This window comes from Lepus europaeus, chromosome 10 (genome assembly GCF_033115175.1).
Source record: "Lepus europaeus isolate LE1 chromosome 10, mLepTim1.pri, whole genome shotgun sequence".
Lineage (NCBI taxonomy): Eukaryota > Metazoa > Chordata > Mammalia > Lagomorpha > Leporidae > Lepus > Lepus europaeus.
In genome coordinates, this window is record NC_084836.1 from 124,168,377 (window position 1) to 124,186,412 (window position 18,036).

Here is an 18,036-nt window from a genome sequence, read left to right on the forward strand (position 1 = left end):
CTGAGTGTGAAAACATCTGTCCCTCCTGTCCTCCTGTCCCTCTGTCCCTCGGATCACCCGCCCGGTCCCCCGGCCACGCTGGCCCTTGCAGCTTCAATCGCACCTCTCTCTCTGGAGTTGCGTGCCTCCCGTCCACTGACGGGAAGCAGGAGGAAACACGCAAATCATCCTTGCCTTGCCGGCTGCGACGGGAACTGGAATTCCCTGGAAACTGCTCTGGGCACCGGGGTCTCCGGGGTGATGGACTCACCCAGGGAAGACAACCTTGGTGTGAGAACGGCCCCTCCGATGCATACCTGGGCCACTCCCCCTCCAGACACCGGCATGGAGGGGAGCCAGCAGCTGGGGCGAGTGCTGACAAAAGCGAAGTGAAATGTCACCTTGCCAGCGCCGCCGTGCCACCCAGGAGCGGGAGAGGCCGCCGGTGCCTTCGGGAGACTGGCAGCCCAATCCGTCTTCCCTTCAGCTCCCGACATAAGGCAGGAAGTGGGGTGTGAAAGATACATTTCTGTGGCGCAGAAACAGGTGCACGTGTTCACCGCTCGCCGTAGGAGACCAAAGCAGCCGTGGTTCCCGGGGGCAGACGCAAGGCTGTGAAGCCACACCTCCAGCGTGGTCACGTTGCTGCCACGCCGATGCCTCCCGCAGCCACGGCCAGGGAAGGGACACCGCACCCCCACGGCGCGCCCACGCCCTGAAGCTGACCACAATACAACAGCTTCCCTTCCGTCCACCTTGTCAACTCTGCAGGTTGTTACTGTCACCAACCCTACCGCCAAGTCCTGTCCCCCCCTCCCAGTATCCGCGGCTCCCACCGCCTTCACGGGGTCCTTAGCTCTTAAAATGGAAATGGAGCCCAAGATGAAAATCAGAGAGGGGAGGTGTGGAGGGGGCGGCGGTGGGGCCCAGGCCTGGAGAGACGGGGGAGGTGTGGAGGGGGCGGCGGTGGGGGCCCAGGCCTGGAGAGACGGGGGAGGTGTGGAGGGGGCGGCGGTGGGGGCCCAGGCCTGGAGAGACGGGGGAGCAGGCCAAGGGGGCAGCGGTGGGGGCCCAGGCCTGGAGAGACGGGGGAGCAGGCCGAGGGGGCAGCGGTGGGGGCCCAGGCCTGGTGCTGAGTCTCAGCCAAGTACACCCTTTTTATTTTCTAAAATGTTTATTTATTTATTTGAGAGAGTTACAGAGAGGAAGTGGGGGGGGGGGGTGGAGAGATCTTCCACCCCCTGCTTAGGTCCCCAAATGGCTATAACGGCCAGTGCTGCAACAGTCCAATGCCAGGAGCCAGAAGCTTCCTCCAGGTCTCCTACACAGGCGCAGGGGCCCAAGCACTTGGCCCATCTTCTGCTGCTTGTCCAGGCCATCAGCAGAGAGCTGGATTGGAAGTGGAGCAGCCGGGATCGGAACTGGCGTCCACGTGGAAAGCCAGCACTGTAGGCGGCAGCTTAACTGACTACGCCACAGCTCCAGCCCCACAAGCACACCCTTGGCTCCAGGAAACCGAGTGGACACCTCTCACCTGGTTAGCTCCAGGGCAGGAGTGGCTGAGTGACAGCTGGACAGAGGCGGAGAGAGTGGTGGCTGCGAACCATGTCCAGTGTGTCAGCAGGGAGGGACGCTTGGCCACAGAGCAGCGAGCTCAGAGGACGCCCAAGCCCCTGAGTTAGAGCCCAGCCTGCCTTGGGGCCCTTGGGGAGTGCACACCTCCTGTCCCTGTCCCACTTAGGGCTTGTTCATTTATACCTAAGAGAGAGAGAGAGAGGGAGGGAGAGGGAGAAAGACGGAGGGAGGGAGAGGGAGAGAGGGAGGGAGGAGGAGAGGGGGAGGGAGAGGGAGAGAGAGGGAGGGAGAGGGAGAGAGGGGGAGAGGGAGAGGGAGAGAGAGAGAGGGAGGCAGAGAGGGAGAGGGGGAGGGAGGGAGAGGGGGAGGGAGAGAGGGAGGCAGAGAGGGAGGGGGAGAGGGGGAGGGGGAGAGGGAGGCAGAGAGGGAGAGGGGGAGAGGGAGGGAGGAGGGAGAGGGAGACAGAGAGAGGGAGAGATCCTCTATCCACGGGTTCAGTCCCCAGGTGGCTGTAACTCTCAGGGCTGGGCCAGGCCGAAGCGGAGCCGGGTGCTCTCCCTGGGCTCCCCGATGCGTGGCAGGGACCCGAGCCCGTGAGCCGTCCCTGCTGCCAAGGTGTGCATTAGCGGGAACCTGGGTTGGGAGCAGAGGAGCCAGACTCAAACCAGGCGTCGTTCATGGGATGCAGTGTCCCAGGCAGAGGCCTACCCACTGCCCGCCCTGTGGGCCTCACTGGGTGCTGGGCAGTGCATGGCGCCCATTCCGCGGATGAACAAGCTGAGGCGTGGAGGTCTGGACGTCCGAGGCCACCGGACGGCCCTCTGCGAGGCGCCCCCTTCCACTTCCAGTTCCCGATTTGTGCTCTGGCTGCTGGTAGGAGCAGGACGACCGAGCAAGGCTGAAGAGCGCCCAGGTGCGGGGGACAGACAGCGGACGGACAGGGGACAGCTGAAACAGCAGTGACAGGGCGGGTGAAGGGGTCAGCAGAGGCCCCGGCTGCTGGATGTCCACGCTGGAGCTGGAGGGGAGCCCCTGGCCACACTGACCGGAGAAAGGCTTCCAGGACAACGGAGGCAAGGACCCAAGACTCGAATTGTGCGAGTGGAAAGGGCCACGGAGTGGGACGGAGTCCACCCTAACAGTGCCGGTGGCTCTCACGTGGCCTTGCCTTGCGTGTCTCCGTGGCTGTCGTGTCCGTGTCCAGCGCTGTGAGCACCAGGGCTCCAGTCACCACAGGTCAGGGTGGAAAGGTGGGTGCAGCTGGGCCCCCCGTGACCTCAGGTGACCAAGGGATGCCCCGTCGCTGGAGTGCAGCCAGTGCCCGGGCGTCCGGCTGTCTCACAGCCCCCTGCGCTGTGAGCTGTGTTCCAGCCGCCCACGGCAGACGCCAGTCAGTCCCTGGTGGCCACAGCCAAAGGAGCTCGGAGCTGGGGGGACTGCGGCAGGAAGCCCTCGGCCCAGCCCGGCCTGGGCCGCGCTCGGGGGCTGCCTTGTCGTTGCTGGTTCAGCCCCTGGCGGCTGACGAGACAGTTCCACAGCCGGCAAATCCCGAATGCTGCTTCCACCGATCAAAAGCAACCTGCCTCCGAGTGCCGCGAGTTTGATTTTTCTCCCAAAGGAACAGGCTCTGCTCAGGCAAACTCAGCGTCCGCTCAGCCTGGCGTAGCATCGGCCCGTTTGTTCCTGCAGCAGGGGCAGCGGGCAGCAGGGGCGGACCCCGCCACGGGGAGGCCTGGACGAAGCCCCTCCTCCCTGAAGGGAAGCGAATTTTGCTGGGCAGAGGTTGGGCCACGGGGAGAAAGCCTCTCGCCTCTCCCGGCTCACCGGGCGATTCCTGCGCTCAGAACCTGCCGGGAAGCAGCCGAGGGCACGGCGGAGCTGCTTCCCCCTTCTCGGCGAAGCCCGGTCGCCCTCCCTGCAGGACCCCGCCCGGCAAACTCAGCTCCGGGGAGAGCAGTGCGCCGAGCGTGGCTCATGGCCAGCCGGTCCGTGAGCCCGGCCCCGCAGTGCGCCCAGGGTGGGAGCTGCGTGGAGGTGCGTGGGTGAAGCCGACAGCAGCAACGAGGGGTCCTCGTCCTCCAAGCCCTGCAGAGCCGGCTCTGCCAAGGAGAGGGAGCGCTGCCACCCAGTGCAGCCCCCACAGCTCCCTGGGGTTCGAGTCTGCACCTGTGTCTCGTGTCTGGCCCTGCAGACAGTTTATCCCCGGATTCCGAGCCCTCAGCGTGAGCGGGAGGCGAACAGCTGTGTGTGATTCCACGCTTTCCCGTAGGTCCGTGGGTGAGCACAGGCGCGAAATCTTAGGCCGCAGTCCCAGGAAACGGGGAGTTTGTGTCTGCCTCGTCGTGTTGTTTCCTTTCAAGGATTTGTGATTAATCCGCTGTTCCGTTTGGTTGCAATTTGGTGTTCTTGATCTGCGTCCGTCAGCTTCCGACAGTGCAGACAGGCCCTCGTGTCCCGCGGCCCGCCTCGCCTGTGCCTGCCGAGACGGCGTCAGGCCCTTGCACCACCATGGGCAGTGTCGTGTTAACGTGACAGGCAGCATCCCCCATGCTGGTTTATACTCTGGCCGGGGGCGGGGGTGCCCACAGACCCACCAGGGCCCCAGGAGGCTGGAAGTGCCCCAGGCCTCCCCAGGGACCACACAGGGCCCCTGGCACAGGCACAAGGGCTTTGGTCACCATTTTCTCCCTCCTGTGCAGGGACCCCCCCGCCAGGGATTAATAAACACAGGCAATGGCAGGTGGGGAAGCCGCATTGTGCAGGGTGGGCGTGGCCGGGGAGGGTGTGGCCGGGGCGTGGCTGTGGCCCATGAACAGGAGCCTGTGGCAGTGGTGTCTCCGAGGGGGGCTGGGCAGAAGGTGGGGATGTGGCTGCGCGGTTGCAAGCAGGTGACGCCGTGTGTTCCTCAGAGAACCAGTGGGAAAGGGAGGAGCGAGGTCGGGGGCACCACAGCCCCTGAACGCCCACCCTGCGCTCCCCCAGGAGCCCCCCGTGCCCATGCTGCGAGTCATGCGACCGTCTGGTCGACCCCACGGGAGCCGTGTGCCTCTCACTCTCTGTGCCGGGGGACTTCCTGTTCTCGTCCATTTCTCCTTTTCACACCGTCTACACAGAGTGGCTTTAGCTTGTTTCCCATTGGGAAATGTTAATCCTGACCTTTCTGGACTCTCGATTAAAGTTTTCCAATAACATGCAAAGGTTGCACAAAGGCGGGGCGGGGGGGCGGAGCCGTTCCCCAGGGTAGGGGCCTGGAAACCTGGTGCCTGTCCCAGAGTCCAGGAGGAGAGGCCCCTGGGCTGGGGAGGTCACACTCAGGCACGTCGCCCCGGCCCCCTCCAAGGCCCGGCCGTGGGGCCTCCTGGCTCAGCCGGCGGCAGCGGCAAAATTAGCCGGCCAGGGACCAGGGGGCAGTGGCTGACATGGATTCCACAGGGGCCGGGCCTGCCGGTTGCATCCGGGGCATCCAGCTTGGATAGCGCAGAGGAGGAATCCCGGGGTCCCTGCACGGCCCCCCAGCGCCCAGGCGTGAGGAGAGGCCCTTGCCCTCTGGAACCCAAGACGTTGCACACAACATCGGGGCTCCTGTGGTGGAGGGAGAATGTGGGAGCTGATCTGGTGGCTTGTGAGAGGAGTGCCCGACGCGGGCCACCGTGGGGTCTCTGCAGTGAGAGACCCAGGAGCCACTGGGCTGGGTGCTTGGCTGGAGCAGCCCTGAGGGCCACAGGCTCACCGGGCACGGGGTCTGGCAGCTGCAGTGTCCAGGGTGGTGGCGTCGGGCAACGAGGCCGGCAGTGGAGGGGAAGGAGCGGGATGCCCGGCAGGTCTGCAGTCCCCATGCACCTCAATCCGGTGGCGCCGTGGTCACGGCTGACCTCCATCCAGTGGCACCGTGGTGAGGGCCAATGTCCACAGACCACCCCAGTTTTCAAGACCAGCTGAAATTAGGCTTTTTCCTAATGTGACATCTGCCAATCCCTAAATCCCACCGTGTGGGCTGGGATGTCCCCATCGGTGCACCATGGCCACGGGGACAGTTAGGTGTTTGTTGTGGACGCTGCTGTCCTGGGCACTGCAGGGTGTTGAGCGATGTCCCCGGCCTCCAGGTGTGGCCAGATGTCCCCGGGGAGGAAGCAGGATCACCCCCTGCTGAGAACCAGGGACCCACACTCGGCTGCTGGCAGCCAGTTCTGTAATACTGACCTGAGCCTCGGATGGGGCCCGTTAGGAGGTCCATGACCTCTGAGAGTCCCCAGTCCACAGGGGAGAGTGCGTGAAGGCCGACTGCAGTCCCCACGGCCACAGTGTGGACACTCGGCCTGCGGGCTGCAGAGCCCACAGCGTTGTGGCCGCCTGGGGGCTGAGCCACCGGCCGCGACCCCAGCGCCCCCTCTATGGATCTGAGGGTGCCTGCAGCTGCGTTGTCCCCACCACCCCAGAGGACCCCTCCAGCAGGACCTGAATGGGGCCAGGTGTAAAAGGCAGGCTCGCTGTGGCCCTGCCCGTGGCCGTGTCGTGTGGCGGCAGAGGCCCGGCTCTGCAGCTGGTGAGGTCTGAATTTGGTGGATGCTGCCGAAAGCCCAAGGGGCTGTTAGCAAGCGCTGGCAGGCCCTCCGCACCCATCTGTGTCAGCGACGGAAAGTTGCCTCCGTTGTGGACACATCCAGTACCCAGCATGCCAAGCTCCCCAGACAGGAGCCTCAGAGCCGGGGCCCTGGCAGACTCCGTGGGGCTTCCTCCCCTAAAGGTGCCGTCGGTCTCTCCATCAGGAGGGACAGGCATTGGAGAGGCACTTCCCCCACCCTCCCCACCAGGCAGAGCCGGGGCCCTGGCAGACTCCGTGGGGCCTCCTCCCCTAAAGGCGCCGTCATTCTCTCCATCAGGAGCTCACCTCACGACCACCCGATCCACTGTCCCCGAGCAGACAACAACCAGAGCGGGCAGTCGGTGTCCCTGCCCCAGGTGCAGAGAGCCACCGTTCACAGTGACTCGGCCACGTCTCGTGGCCTCTCCTTCCCAGGACAGGACGTATCTCTGCGAGTTTCTGTCGCTCGGCGTTGTTGAAGCTAAGACACACACTGCGACGGGACTGCTGAGACACACACCTGGCAGGAAGGCAGGCGAGCGGACAGTGTCTTGAGTGGACGCTGAAGTGGCCGCGTCCAGTGCCAGCTCCGTGGGGCCCACCTACCAGGCCCCGGTCCTGAGAGGGACCTGGAGACCAGGAGCCAGGGCAGTGATCGATTAGTGATGTCTGCCAGGGAAGCAGGTGCGGGGTGCCCTTGTCAATTATTTGTCCGGTGAATTTGTTTGTTTGCTTTTCTCTTCAGTGGGGACTGTAGGGCCCACCCTCTCCCGCCCGGCCCCCTGGCCACCCCCAGCCCTCAGGATCACAGATCCCCTCCTTCATCAACATAGCCACTGTTCCAGGCGTGGGGAACAAGAGACAGGGGCAGGGTGGGCTCCCGTGCTGCCAGGAGTCACTAAATCACACTCTGTCTGCCAGGTTCACAGCCAGGGCCAGTGCTGGGCCTGTGCTGTCCCCAGGGGCAAGCAGGCGCCCGGGCCACCCTGGAGTCCCAGCAGGGCAGCCTCAGCTCCTCCCACCCCGCATCTGTGTCTGCTCTGTCTGGCCGGGAGGCTGAGCGCGGGGTGGACCCAGTGCCACCTGTGAGCCTGCTCTGTCCGGCTGGGAGGCCGAGCGCGGGGTGGACCCAGTGCCCCCTTTGAGCCTGGTCTGTCCGGCCGGGAGGCCAAGTTCAGGGTGGACCCAATGCCCCCTCCGAGCCTGCCCCACCTGCCGGCGTGTGCTGGGGCCGGCCCCGCCCTGCCGCTGAGAGCAGGACAGAGCAGGCTCGGAGGGGGCACTGGGTCCCCACGTTCTTTAAAGGCGAGATGATGTGACCGTGGCTTCTGCCTGCATTCCAGAAGGTGGCCTGGCTGTTGGCTGTTGTAGTTCACCAAGACATCAGGTGGTGGACATGTGTGTCAGAAATGGCTGACGTGGCCCAATGTGCCCGCGGCTCTAGGGACGTCTTTCCCAGTGGCGCCGTTACAAACAGCTGTGGCTGCGGAGCCCTCGGGAGGGGCCCCGACTCCGTTGCCTGATTCACATTTGGGAGCTGAGCGGTGTGTGGTCCCCGGCAGCCGCCGCCTTGGCTGTGCCCAAGTGAGCGAGGACACTGGGGCGCCACACGCCCGCCCCAGCACACGGGGCACCGGGCCTTGCCCAGCTCTGCTCCCCCAGCCTCTAGGGGGGCCTCTGAATCGTCTTCCTTACCTGCGCTTAGCAGGGCCGGGGCACAGCAGCACCGGCTGGCGGGCACGACGAGGGTTTCTCGGCCCCGGGCTGGAGGAGGGGGCGTGTTCACAGAGGTGGAGGGCAGCTGTGTGCGGGCGAGGGGAAGGGGCTCCTGCCACCACCTCGCTCTTCTGCTGGGGCCTCAGGCTCCCTCCCTAAGGGCGGAGATAGAACACGAGGCTTTCTCAGAGGCGGGGGATCGGGAGGCGCCATGCTCATGTTACACGCGTGTCTGGCTGCCGGCCGGGCCTCACTGCCTTCCTCTCCTCTTGCAGTCAAGTTCAGCAGCTGCCTGGGGACCAGGAGGACGCAGTATGAGACCAACAGCGTGGACTTCAAGGTCAGGGCGGACGGGACCGTCTTCGCCACTCGGGAGCTGCGAATCCCGTCCGAGCAGCTGGCCTTCACGGTGACGGCGTGGGACAGCCAGACCACCGAGCGCTGGGACGCCGTGGTGCGGCTGCTGGTGGCCCAGACCTCATCCCCGCACTCCGGACACAAGGTACGGTTGGAACCGCAGGGTGGGCAGGTGCACGCCAGGCTGAGATGCTCACCTCCCCCGGAGGTCCCTGGGGCGGAAGCTCGGCCAAGGTTCCCTACGGGTGGAGGGCAGCTGCTCGGGGGCTGTGTCCCTCGGGTGCACCTGACCTTCCCACAATCCACCCCGAGGCAGAGCCCCCACCACGGGCAGCTGAGCCGGGCAGGTGCAGAGTCCCATGTTCAGTTCTGGGCCCTGGGCCAACACCTGACGTTCTTAGCTTCTGAACAAAGACCCTGTGGGCTTGTCCTTCAAGGCCCCCACCGTCGGGGAGAGTGGGGCGAGGGTTTGCTTCCACGAGACGCGCTGGAGCCAAGTCTTGGTGAACAGGTCCGCTTTGTTAACGGCCACGTACACTTTTTAAAGGGCAGGGCAGAGGGGGCGTAACTAATTCAGAGCAATGCTGATTCTATAGGATGAAGCCGATACTGACGCCGCTAGGCTTCTCCAATCAGCTTGAAGGCCACGTAGCTCGAGTCGCCTTCCAGGTGGACCTGATTGGCAGGGGTGGGGAGAGTGTGCCCGGGGCTCCCGCCGCCTGCGCGCAGCCAGGCTGCGGGGTCCCTCTCAACCTCCTACATGGGCAGGACAGGCAGCCTCACGGGATCACCCACAAGACCCCACATTTCTACCCAGAACACCACACACCGTATCTTCACCTGTCTGAGGGGTGAGGAGCAAGACAGACCCGTGGCTGGGCCTGAGCCAGCCAGATCAGCAGGTGCAAGGCTGACTCGGCAGCGACAGGGCGTGGGGAGGAGGGGAGCTCCCCAGGCCGTGAACAAGCGAGGACCCCCCAGCCCCTGCCGCCTGGCCCCGCTGCGTCTCCCCAGAGGGATGGGGAGGCCAGCTTCACCTGCCCCAGAAGCCTGTGTCACCCCAAATCCCATGCGGCAAGCACTGCGTGTGCAGTGGGAAGCCAGCAGGGACCATTGTCGCCCTCTGCCCTCCCTGGAGCTGGGGCGGGGCAGGCATCAGCCATGGGCTGGGGACCCCACCGGGTGGGCCTGGGGAGGCCACCGAGAGCACAGGTACCAGGTCCCTGCCTCCCAAGCCCCCCTCCCCCGTGGGGTCAGACGCCCCAGGCGAGCACCGCTGGGATACGTGGGCACCGTGGACGCAGTGCACGGCAGCGTCTGGATGCTTCTGTGGGGAGCAAAGAGCTGAACAGAGTTGGACACCTTGACGCAGCCTGGCCACGAACCTCACAGGGCCAGGTGTGTAGCAGAGAGGCTGCGAGCTGCCCCAGACCCGTCTTCGTGGAGCAGCTCGGAAGGCAGGCGTGGCAGGGAACCCACTTGGGAAAGTGTTTCCTGTTGCCCGTGGGCGTCCCCCCTGTCCAGGGAAGAGGGGACCTCACTGGGGCCTGGGGCCCAGCTGCGCCCTGGGTGTGCTGAGCCAGGCCTCGGCACGTCTGTAACTTATGGTGAACCCTGCCCGGGACACTGGCAGTGTCGCTGCCCACCTCCTCCTCAGCCGTTCTGGCCAGCTGTGCCCTGGTGAGAGGACAGTGCGCCGTGCAGGCCCCCTGGCAGCCCTGGGAGCCCCGTCCATCATGGGGCTGTGTCCAGGGGGCAGGCCAGGCTGTAGCCCTGGGGACGCCTGGGCCTCTGTCCAGGGGCCGGGCCAGGCTGCAATGCTGGGGGCCCCGTCCCTCATGGGGGCCGTGTCCAGGGGCCGGGCCAGGCTACAGCCCTGGGGACGCCTGGGCCTCTGTCCAGGGGCTGGGCCAGGCTGCAGCGCTGGGGGCCCCATCCCTCGTGGGGCCGTGTCCAGGGCCGGGCTAGCCTGCAGCCCTGGGGGCCCCGTCCCTCATGGCGCTGTGTCCAGGGCCGGGCCAGGCTCCTGAAGGGCCGGGCCCGATGAACACAGCCGTCTGGGCCTCCCTGACGGTGACACAGAAACCGCGCCCGGTGAGTGGAGAGCGGAGCTCCCGAGCGCCCGTGGACGGCCTCAGGTGAAGGCGCTGACTGCGTATGTGCTATGAAGCGATTTCCAGCGCAGTTACACCCTTGCTCTCGTGTGGGAGGTGCCGATGCCGGCGGGGTTGCAACCGGACCGTCTCCACTGTGTGTGCCCCCCACCCCGCAGGGGCTGCCGGGGCCGTGACGCAGGGTTCATGTAGCTGGGCCCCGAGGGACTGCACTCTTGAGCCTGAGGTGTGACCGCTGTGGGCAGCTCCCCGGCCGGTCCTCCTCCACCTCGTTTCCCACCACTCTTGCTGCTGACGGCCGCCTTCCCCGACGTCCGAGGACCCCTCAGACCCCACCTCAGACAGCGCTGGCTCATCCAGCCCTCACCACGTCCTGGGAACGGCGTGTCTCTGTCCCACGTCCCCCGTGGGGCCGCGGTGCTCTCGTTGTGTGCGGGAATTGAGGTTCGGGAAGGGAGCGGAGTGACTTTCTAGATGTGTCTGGGGCCAGCCAGGCCCAGGAGCCCGGCACCCCAGGTGTGGGTTCCAACCCAGGCTCCCCAGCTACTAGCTGAGTGGTCCCAGAGGGAACAGTCCCCCAGAGCACGGCCGCCCAGGCAAAGGGGCTGGCGGTGCCCCTGCGTCGAGAGTACGCCGTGAGGTAGGAGATGGAAGAGGGAGCTCTTACTGCCATCATGGGCGCCGCCCCAGCCCCTCCCCTATCACAGCCGCTGGACCCCCACCAAGGCAGTGACTGGGGAGCTGGGGGGTTCTGTTCGGGACTCAGGAGCTGACTGAGGGGGCCGGCGCTGGGGCACAGCAGGTAAAGCCGCAGCCTGCAGTGCTGGCTTCCCACATGGGTGCAGGTTCGAGTCCTGGCTGCTCCACGTCTGATCCAGCTCCCTGCTGTGGCCTGGGAAAGCAGTGGAAGATGGCCCAAGTCCCAGGGCCCCTGCACCCACGTGGGAGACCCGGAAGAAGCTCCTGGCTCCTGGCTTCATATTGGCCCAGCCCCGGCCATTGCAGCCATTTGGCGAGTGAACCAGTGGATGGAAACCTCTCTCTGTCTCTAACTCTGCCAAATATATACACATACATATACATATACATACACACGTGAACATATACACATACACGTGAACATACACATACATATACATATACATACACGCATGAACATATACACATACACGTGAACATACACATACATATACATACACATGAACATATACACATGAACATACACATACATATACATACACACATGAACATACATATACATATACATACACACATGAACATATACACATACACATGAACATACACATACATATACATATATCACACACACACACAGGAGAAGCTGGCTGTGGGACACTGGGCCACTTAGCGACTTGCAGACTGAGGCCGGCCATCGGACAGTGCCCCTGGCTGTCCCCAGGCTAAGCTGACGCCAGGCTTCCGCTGGCCCCGCCGTCCAGAGCAGGAAGACCACTCCCCGGCAGGAGACCACGCGGGCGTCTGTCTTCTGTTTGACACAAAATCTTGTGCTCACCCGAAAGCCAGAGTGCAGCGGGAGGCGACCACGGTGGGAAAGACCCGCAGAGCTACAGACAATGGGGTTCGATGGCAGAGATCGCACACGTGTGCTTGCTGTGTTCAGGCAAGTTAAATGTAAGATGTAACAGAGAACCGGGAACTATAAAATGACCAGGCAGATCGGAACACCAAGAGCTCCGTGATCAGCCACGGGAGAAGCAGTGAAGCGCAGGCCGTCACAGCCAACGCCCGGGGAAAGCGTGGGAGACAGGGAGGGAACGCAGGCGGGGCAGGGAGCAGGTGTGGCACGCGTGTGAGGAGCAGGGAGCAGGTCTGACACGCGTGTGGGGAGCAGGAAGCAGGACTGACACACGTGTGAGGAGGGGGAGCAGGGAGCAGGTCTGACACGCGTGTGAGGGGAGCAGGTCTGACACGCGTGTGAGGAGCAGGGAGCGGGTCTGACACGCGTGTGAGGAGCAGGGAGTGGGTCTGACACGCGTGGGGGGAGGCCAGGGCAGTGACCTGTGAAGACACAGAAAGCCGTCTAAGCGGACGGGGACGCGCAGACTCGGGAGGACCTGTAGCGCCGGCCGGGATACGGATAAAGGAAACAGACGTTGGCACTCGCGGTAAAACAGCCGGACCCAAAGCTGAGCGAAACCTGGGACAAAACGGAGTCCTTGGGGGCTGGGCTGGTTCCCGTCGGGGTCCCGGAGGCTGAGACGCGCTAGCCGGGTGTGCCGGGTGTGCCGGGTGTGCCGGGTCTGCGAGCAGACAGGACCCTGCTGTCCGAACCTGCAGGCTGCTCCCCTGCGCCCTCGTGTTCAGGCAACAGTGAAACAAGAGAGAAACATCAAGAACAGGAACGAGAGCAGGTGACTCAGGGCCACGGGACGGGTCCTGGGCCCGGGTCAATGACAAATGCAAGATAATGCGGGCATCGGCCGTGACCGGATGAACGGCGTCGCGCCGCTCTCGGCCTTTGGAGCGCTGAGCTCGCGTGTTCTACAGCCGGGGGGGGGGGTGTTTGGGCAGCAGCGAAGACCCCACCAGGGACACAGGCGTTCGCGATCAGAGAGCCTGGGTTCAAGTCTTGGCTCCGCCTCCAGTCCAGCCTCCTGCGCACCCCGGGAGGGAGCCGGTGATGGTGCAGTTGTGGTCTGTGCCTCCCATGTGGCCCACATCAGCCGGGCCAGTCTCTGTATCCCAGGGATTCCTATCAAAGCATGGTTGGTTTTCTTAGCTCAGCAGTTGAGAGCAGTGGGCGAGCCCTGCAGGTGTGGGAGCTGAGTGGAAGCCGTCTCGTGACCGCGTGGGCAGAAAAGAAACCACGCAGAAGTCAGAAACCAGCCTGCCCTGGGCGCTGCAGCGGGCGGGCAGCGGCACCGTGCCACACAGAGACGTTCGCCTCTCAGCATCCGCGTCCCCGGGGGTGGGAAGGCAGAAAGCAGGGATCTGAGCGCTCACCTCCAGAACACAGCGAGAATGAAACCCAACGAGGAGAAGCGAAGAAACAAGCAGGAAGAGAACAGAGTGAAGTAGATCAGAAAGGCTGGCGCTGTGGAGTGGCGGCTGGAGTCACCGCCTCTGACGCCAGCATCCCACGCAGGCACCGGTTCAAGTCCCCGCTGTTCTACTCCTGATCCTGCTCCCTGCTCATACGCCGGGGAAAGCAGCAGAACGTGGCCCAAATTCTTGGGCCCTGCCACCCCCGTGGGAGACCTGGATGGAGCTCCAAGCTCCTGGCTTCAGCTTCGTCCAGCCCCAGCCATTGCGGCTATTTGGGGAGTGAACCAGCAGGTGGAAGATCTCTGTCTCTGTGTCCTTCGTCTCTCCCTCTCCCTGTGTAGGTAAACTCTTTTATAAAAGAAGGAATCAATAATAAGAAACAAGGCACACGATGGTTCTGAACGAATCGGGCTGAGCAGAAGCAGGACCCTGCAGAGGGTCCATTTCAGGAGGGGAGAGGGGGCATCCTGGCCACTCTCGCGGCACGAGGGCGTCTGGACAAGGCCCACCTCTCTGCCTCAGTTACACGTGACGTGGCTAGCAGTCTAGAAACAGCCAACCGCCCGGCACTGGCATGGAAAGGAGATCTGAACTTCCTATTGCAAACAGAATTAAAAACTACATCTCTAGCACCAGGAATCTGTTGTCGTGCACTCCACCCGAGCTGTCAGAAATCACCACGAACCCTTCACAAACGTGTCCAGAGTTAACAAGAGGAGTTGCTCCCCCAAACCTGGGACCGTGTCCCAAGCCAGCAAGAGGTTTGTCCTAAACGAGCAAGAGCCGTGTCCACAACCCACATGGATGAGTCTCAAAGCAGCCAGAAACGCCCAGACCAGCTAAAGGCGTCAGGAACCTTGGAGACAAAACCGTGGCGAGAGGATAATTTTGAACAGTTTTGCTCATTATTAGATGAAAAAAAAAAAAAACTTAGGTAAAATATTAACAGACCTGAATCCAGCTGTGTTTGCACAGGGAGACGACGCATGGTCAAAGTGGATTTGTGCAGGAACGTGGTGCGGCCGTGTGCATGGCGACTGCCCTGGCTGAGCCCGAGCCGCAGCGGCGCTCCCCGGCAGAGCAGCGAGGACGAGGCCTCCTCCGTCCCAGTCTCCCAGCCTCTCTGCCTCCCTGCGGAGACTCGGAGCGTCCCCTGAAGGCGAGAACCGTGAGCAAGAGGCTGATGGAGCGCGCGGGGCCAGCCCACACTGGCACGGTCAGACGAGCAGTCGGCATAAACAAAACCATGTCCCCTCAGCCCACCTGGCTACAGATTTACGAAGTCTGGAAGAACCTGCCGCTGACTGCTTAGAATTAAGGAGTGAGGTCAGCAAACGCGCTGGACATTTATAAAGAAATGCACTCCTGTGTACCAGGAAAAGCACTAGAAACCGAACTCTGAACTACTTCCTAATGACAAGAGCCCAAAATGACCTTACAACCAGCAATGCAGCCGGCAAAAGGTGTGCGACGCCCAACACACGAGAAAATCGAGCTCTTCAAGAGAAGGGCCGTGGGTGCTCGCGAGCTGGAAACCTCGGCTGTGTGGCCAGAACCCTGCAGAAGGGGAGCCCAGCCCCGGCTCACTCCCACAGATCCTTGCTGTTCCCAGTGGGGAGCTAACCTCTCGATGTTTAAATAGAAATGCCAGGAACAAAATGACAGAGATGGGACAGGTGCTTGTCCCACCTGGCGACACCGCAGTGTCAGGGCCCCTGGGCTGAGCGGATCCGCACTGGGGCAGCTGCGTCCTGCAGGTGCCGAGCAGGGCAGGGGGTGGACAGAGGGCTTCAGTCGCCACCTGCTGGATGCACCCGCACCCCCAGCCCAGCTGCTACCAAAGCTGCCTCCAGTCCTTGCCAGATGGGCCCTGGGTGGCAGCTCCCTGCTCCAGGAACCACTGTCCGCAGCAAAGTGCTGTGGTTTCATACAACGGTCAGATGGACAAACAGGACAGGAGAGAGAGCCGGGAGACGATATCTCGTATTTTCTTTCTTTTTTTTTTTTTTTTTTTGACAGGCAGAGTGGACAGAGAGAGAGAGACAGAGAGAAAGGTCTTCCTTTGCCGTTGGTTCACCCTCCAATGGCCGCCGTGGCCGGCGCATCGTGCTGATCCGAAGCCAGGAGCCAGGTGCTTCTCCTGGTCTCCCATGGGGTGCAGGGCCCAAGCACTTGGGCCATCCTCCACTGCACTCCCGGGCCACAGCAGAGAGCTGGCCTGGAAGAGGGGCAACCGGGACAGAATCCGGTGCCCTGACCGGGACTAGAACCCGGTGTGCCGGCGCCGCAAGGCGGAGGATTAGCCTGTTGAGCCACAGCGCCGGCCATTATCTCATATTTTCAAAAACCAACTTTGTGCAAACGTGACTTTTCATTTCCTGTAACGATTGACAAGTGCATCTGGCACAAACAGTGGGCGGGGCCCTCGGGCCAGGTCCACCCGCTCCCCACCCTGATGGCCCAACACACAGAATGGGCTTTGTGTTTTACCTGCTTACTGTTTAAGATTTATCTGAGAGGCAGCGAGAGACCAACGGGTCCATCAGCTGGTTCACCCCCAGAAAGCCCACAGCAGCTGAGGCTGGGCCAGGCCTGGAGCCCGGAGGTCGACCCAGGTCCACCCCCTGGGCCGCAGGGACCCAGTCGCTGGGCCATCACCTCCCAGGGCGCACTCACCGGCAGCTGGGGTCCGAGTGCCGGGCTGCAGGCGTCATCCCGGCACAGCGCTGTGTGCTCAGGTTTCAGTCGACAGAGAAGTTCCGTGCAGTGTCCGCAGAGGGGCCGCTTGGCCCCCGCGTCTGGTGGGGAGCACCCAGCCCGTGGGCCGCACAGGCCTGGGAAGTCACCCGCCCTGGCCCGGCCAAGGCGACCACAGGCAGGACTCAAACTCCAATAAAGCCAATAAGGTAGCGTAGCGTAGGCTAATGTTTAGGTTGACGATTTGGTGTGGTCCTTGAACGATGTCACAAGTGTGCAGATGGCCCTTGGCAGAAAAGAGGCTGCCGACAAACATCCGCCATCCTGGTCCTTCGGGAGCTCGCCGACCCCACCCCCCTTAGCGGTGGGGGACAGGCTGGGTTCTCGGCAGAGGAGGAGGCGCCAGGAGGGCCCTGGAGGGAGGCGGCAGCGTCGGCGTCCCGGCTCACCTCACACCCAGCGGTCAGCTCTGGGCGGAACCGAACAGGGAGGCGGCGCCACGGGCAAGGAGCAACTGTGATGCAGGGTGAGAGGTGTGGACGAGGAGGGGAGGTGTGGACGAGGAGGGGAGGTGTGGACGAGGAGGGGAGAGGTGTGGACAAGGAGGGAGGTGTGGACGAGGAGGGGAGGTGTGGACGAGGAGAGGTGTGGACGAGGAGGGGAGAGGTGTGGACGAGGAGGGGAGGTGTGGACGAGGAGGGGAGGTGTGGACGAGGAGAGGTGTGGACGAGGAGGGGAGAGGTGTGGACGAGGAGGGGAGGTGTGGACGAGGAGGGGAGGTGTGGATGAGGAGGGAGCGGCCCCCGGCACCCACACTCCTTGCAAACGAGCCGGTCAGAGCGGCCACTCCTCCAAGCCAGGCGCAGCAGGGGCCGAGCGAGGGGCTCACGCCTGTCCCGCGTCTGCCATCTGCCCTGGTGAAGCCCTGGCCACGCCTCCCGGCCCTGGCCAGCAGCCTCCTCCATCAGTCACTCTGAGGCCTGGCCTGCGGACTGCGTCCCTGGGCGAATTCCGTCCTTTATCCACTAGTGAAAGACGGGCGGTGGAGCCTCTGACTCGGGCCGGTGGGGGCCGCCGCCCACGCTGCTCTCTGGACCACAGCCACGGCTGCGGGAGAGGAGCCCCTTGGTGCCCCTGCAGGGCCGCCCCGCATTGCCAAAACTCCACGGGAAGGCTGGCGTGGGGAAGCCCGACGGCGCCGAGTGTTGGCGAGAGTACGGAGCCGCAGCAGTCTCGGACCGCCCCAGATGCGGGCGCAGGGAGCAGGCACCAGGACGGCACGGGGCACCACGACTTACAGCTGAGTGGGGCAGGCAGGGGTGCGTCCCGCCCGCCGGTGTCCATCCCCAGGAAGAGCGCTGTCCCAGAGGGCTGAGGGCAGCCCGACCCCTGCAGCCAGGAGCTGGGAGCGGCCCAGATGCCCGTCACATCAGACGGGCAGGCACTCTGTGGTGGAGGCCAGCTGTGGAATATTACACTGCAGTGAACACGAGGCAGCCAGCCCAGCGCACCCACAACCCCAGGCAAGGAGGGCGGCTGGGGACATCTGCCCAGCAGCCATGCCTGTGTTGCCCACAGGGTGTGTGGAAGAGGAGGCCGCTTCCGGGGCCCAGGGGAAGCCACGCCGGGGGACACAGGGCGTGAGGGCGCCCTCTGGGGAGGAGAGGGGTCGGGTGGTCGCTGTGCTCGGCTCTGCTGTTGGCTCTGCTCTGCACTTTCAGAGATTAAATGCATGCGTGCCGAGTCGGGACATCCTGGCTGGGCTTGGAGGAGGGGTCAGGTGAGGCACCAGCGAGCAGGTGGGGGTCGGTCAGCAGAAGGTTCGAGGGAACAAAGGCCCACCCCCTGGGAAGCTCTGATCGAAAGGAGCCTCGAAGCACGGCGGCACGGGGACTCCGTCGTCCTCGGCTCTGTGATCACCGACCCTTGGCGCCCGAGCCTGACAGCCGCCCCGGCGGGTGAGCCCAGGACGGGCCGCTCTCCCCGTCT

The 18,036-nt window shown here is 63.8% G+C and overlaps 1 protein-coding gene across 3 annotated transcripts in view; it reads left to right on the forward strand.

The window, feature by feature from the left end:
* The window catches only part of CDH4 (cadherin 4), a 309,328-nt gene that overhangs the window by 219,765 nt on the left and 71,527 nt on the right, over nucleotides 1-18,036 (forward strand). Inside the window, exons 3-4 of one of the 3 annotated variants that reach the window (XM_062204431.1) lie at nucleotides 8,128-8,354; nucleotides 10,390-10,410. In XM_062204431.1, coding sequence (XP_062060415.1) covers nucleotides 8,128-8,354; nucleotides 10,390-10,410 — 248 coding nt within the window. Of the gene's footprint in view, nucleotides 1-8,127; nucleotides 8,418-10,389; nucleotides 10,411-18,036 lie in introns of all 3 variants that reach the window. The other 2 variants (XM_062204429.1, XM_062204430.1) reach the window with 2 other exon arrangements.